The sequence below is a fragment of the Arachis stenosperma genome, chromosome 10, assembly GCF_014773155.1.
Source record: "Arachis stenosperma cultivar V10309 chromosome 10, arast.V10309.gnm1.PFL2, whole genome shotgun sequence".
Taxonomy (NCBI): Eukaryota; Viridiplantae; Streptophyta; class Magnoliopsida; order Fabales; family Fabaceae; genus Arachis; species Arachis stenosperma.
This window is the reverse complement of record NC_080386.1, coordinates 19,810,091-19,813,346: the sequence shown is the minus strand read 5'-3', so window position 1 is coordinate 19,813,346 and position 3,256 is coordinate 19,810,091. Positions and strand designations below refer to the sequence as shown.

The 3,256-nt window shown below is 38.6% G+C and overlaps 2 protein-coding genes across 2 annotated transcripts; both read left to right on the top strand.

Moving 5' to 3' along the window:
• Positions 1-417: 417 nt before the first annotated feature.
• LOC130956836 (protein FAR1-RELATED SEQUENCE 5-like) lies at positions 418-1,804 on the top strand. The gene is made up of 3 exons (XM_057883800.1): positions 418-518; positions 624-1,023; positions 1,142-1,804. The coding sequence occupies exons 1-3, from the start codon at positions 418-420 to the stop codon at positions 1,802-1,804; spliced, it is 1,164 nt and encodes a 387-aa protein (XP_057739783.1).
• Positions 1,805-1,870: 66 nt separating this feature from the next.
• LOC130956835 (protein FAR-RED ELONGATED HYPOCOTYL 3-like) lies at positions 1,871-2,956 on the top strand. The gene is made up of 3 exons (XM_057883799.1): positions 1,871-2,491; positions 2,579-2,842; positions 2,951-2,956. Exons 1-3 carry the CDS (start codon positions 1,871-1,873, stop codon positions 2,954-2,956), a joined length of 891 nt encoding a protein of 296 aa, XP_057739782.1.
• Positions 2,957-3,256: the final 300 nt, after the last annotated feature.

The following is a 3,256-nucleotide window of genomic DNA, read 5'->3' as shown; positions in this document are numbered from 1 at the left end:
GTAAATTTTTCCAACAGAACACATGTATTTTGTACGTTGAAGATTATGGTTGGTTGTATGTTTATGCAAGGGTGTGTTTGAGTTGTGAGGTGGAAGAAAAGTTTAAATTAGAGTAGGAGGTTTTTTGTTTAGAAAAGAGGATGCGATGAAAAATAAGCAAATGAAATCGATGCCAAATTTTCTTTATTTATAAGTGTTATTGGAGATTTGTTGGTAATGCATATAATTTGTGATGTAAGATATTTTTCTGAGGTAATAATGGTTGAGAATAGTTTTTTAGAAATAAAAAGAGATTGTTGTTGTTGTTGCATGATTGATTGTAAAAATCTTTAGCTTAAGTTGATGAGTAAGTGTAGTGTGCTTTCATCATATGTCAAAATGAAGTGATATTAGGATAAGTGGACTTAATCCGTAGAGATGCAGGTATATCATGTATTGGGGTTGGTAAGTACTGCAAATGTGTGGATTAGTGAGTATAGTGTGATGTTGTTCAGGAAACATTATGTTCTGCGACTCTGGTATTGTATTCGGAATTAATCAATCACACTGATGAGGAGATTTTTTGTTGCTGTCTTAGTGATCAGTTAATTTTATTATTTATTTTGATGAAAGTTTTCTTCCAGGGTATTCATGGTTGAATTTATTGAACTCAAAAATTCATTGAAAATTTTAACGGCTGATAGTGGATATGAAATGTTGGATGAAGAAGCCGGTGACTATGGAGATGTATTGCAGTTGAGTAAGGAAGAGATAATGAGTAAGGCATTCCGAAGCGATGAAGCAGCATATGAATTTTATAGGAGGTTCAGAAAATGTTTTAGTTTTGGTATTTGGAAGGGTGACTTGGGAAAAGATGAAAGTGGAAGGGTTATTCGTAGGAGATTTTTTTGTAACAGAGCGGGCCTGAGACAATGTCATCACTATGATAGGCTAGATAGGCAGAGAGGTCACAGACTGAAAACGCTCACAAATTGTGAGGCAAAGCTGTTAGTCTTCCTTAATGTGTTCAGTGGTATATGGAGGGTGAGAAAAATAGTATTGGATCATAACCATGAGTTTAACTCCAGCATATATGGTTCATATGATGACGGATTTTAGAGAAATAAGTTGTTCTGCCAAGGCACAAATATGTGGTATGCAGGTTCATGGTGTTCCGACGTCTAAGATTCTGGGTTATATGGCTAGACAGGCTGGTGGCTATTCTCTAATGGGCTTCACTAAGAAGGATGCATACAATTATATTAACAAGGCTAAGCGTGCAAAGATTATTTATGGGGACTCTAACGCTGCTGTTGTATATTTGGATGGAAAAGAGGGGGCCAATCCGATGTCGATGGCTAGGTATAATGTTAGTAAGGATAATATGTTGGCCAATATGTTTTGGGCCAATGGTGGCAGTAGAGTTGATTACCAATACTTTGCGGATGTTCTAGCCTTTGATTCCACCTACAAGAAAAATAAATATCGGAGACTGCTGGTGATATTTTCTGGTGTGAATAGCCATAAGCAGACAACAATATTTGGATTTGGCTTGATGTTAGATGAAAGCGTTTGGTCTTATAAGTGGTTGCTGGAAAATTTGTTGGAAGTCATGTGTAACAAGAAGCCATCAGTTGTAGTCACGGATGTCTGTGATTCGATGAAAGCTGCAATCAAGTCTGTTTTTTCAGAGATAACACATCGATTGTGTGCTTGGCATATGGAGAAGAACGTACCCACTAATGTGAAGGAAGAGGAACTGCGGCAATGTTTCACCCGGTGGCTGTACTCAGATATGGAAATAGATGAATTCGAGGCTGAGTGAGATGATGCCGTTGAAGAGTATGGGTTACAAAACAGTTTTTGGGCCAAAAAAACTTTTCAGAAGAGGATGATGTTGGCTAATGTGTATCTACAAGACAAGTTCTGTGCAGGTTTTCAGACAACATCCCATTGCGAAGGCATTAACGCATACGTGAAGAATTTTCTGAAGTCTAGGCACAGTCTCCTTGATATGGTTCAAAATTTGGAGTTAGTCGTACGAGAGTATCGAAATAATGAATTACTTGCACAATTTAGATCACTTCATGGGATGCCGGTTATGACAACTTGTTTGGATCCTCTTGAAAAGCATGCTGTAGATGTATACACATGGGAGATATTCGTTGATGCGAAAAAGGAAATAGTTGGTGTCGGTGCAGTTAATTTTTTAGCCAAGATTATACATTCAACTACAATGGTGTACACATTGGAGGAATACAGCGACTCAGGTAGAGAGATGATGGTGTTGTACGATAGGGTTTCAAGGAAAATGGAGTGCCGATGCAATTTTTGGAGCCAAAAGGGAATTCCTTGTCGTCACATATTTTTTGTAATGAAGCATGATCATTTGACTCAAATTCCTGAAAGGCTGGTTTTGAAGAGGTGGCACAAGGATGCAAAGTCGTTGGATAAATATGCCGAGATAACGGAAGTTGGTAGTGAAAGAGGTTTCTTGCTTGGTGCACTTCATGTAGCCACACAGTGGATGCTATATGTTGGAGCTAAGAGCCCATCGTCGTTCACACATGCGCTTAATGGTTTCCATACACTGTGTTAGGAATTGGATAGAGGCCATGAAAATGTCCGTCAGAAGAAAGCACACGATACGGTTGATTTACATGACCCTGATGTGGTGAAGACCAAGGGTGCCCCTTGTGTTAGGAGGCAGGGCGAACGGAAGAGGCGCTGCATCTGTTGCCGAAAAATAGGGCACACAAAATGGCATTGCAATGCGGACTGTGCTTTTGTTTCAAAAGCTGAAGACAACAAAGATTTTGAGACAACAAATTTAGGGTCGGAGGGGTCATCACCAACGGAAAGGGTGAAAACGCCGCATATCCTTTCTTAATGTAGCAAGTACATTCATGTGTTTCAAAAATTATGAGTTTATATTCCTATTGATGACTTCATTTCCCTAATTGGCGTGTAGGTCTGATTCGACAAGGGCAAAAAGGGTGATCCTAAACCCAACAAATTGGCTATGCAGGTAGATTTAGAGGAATCAGGCTTGAAGATTAGATAAGAAGATGAAATACCTATTGTAACTGCATGTAGTGAGACTATGGAATGTGACAGGAATGTGAGAAGTAACACATATGAGTTACTAACACAGGTACGTGGTTTTGGTAAGTTTGTCCTGGTTAAAAATTTGAGTTTTGCACTTATGTTCTAGTGGCACCAAATAAGAAATTTTCAAATCGAATGTGGTGATTATATTTACTTTAACTTGTGTAGC

Excerpts from the sequence above, each read along its gene's own strand:
- LOC130956836 (XM_057883800.1), top strand. The coding sequence starts at position 418 with ATGCAGGTATATCATGTATTGGGGTTGGTAAGTACTGCAAATGTGTGG. Across the intron at positions 519-623 it reads CATTATGTTCTGCGACTCTG|GGTATTCATGGTTGAATTTA; the intron begins GTATTGTATTCG and ends GTTTTCTTCCAG. Across the intron at positions 1,024-1,141 it reads TGTTCAGTGGTATATGGAGG|GTTCATGGTGTTCCGACGTC; the intron begins GTGAGAAAAATA and ends TGTGGTATGCAG.
- LOC130956835 (XM_057883799.1), top strand. The coding sequence starts at position 1,871 with ATGATGTTGGCTAATGTGTATCTACAAGACAAGTTCTGTGCAGGTTTT. Across the intron at positions 2,492-2,578 it reads TCTTGCTTGGTGCACTTCAT|GAATTGGATAGAGGCCATGA; the intron begins GTAGCCACACAG and ends ACACTGTGTTAG.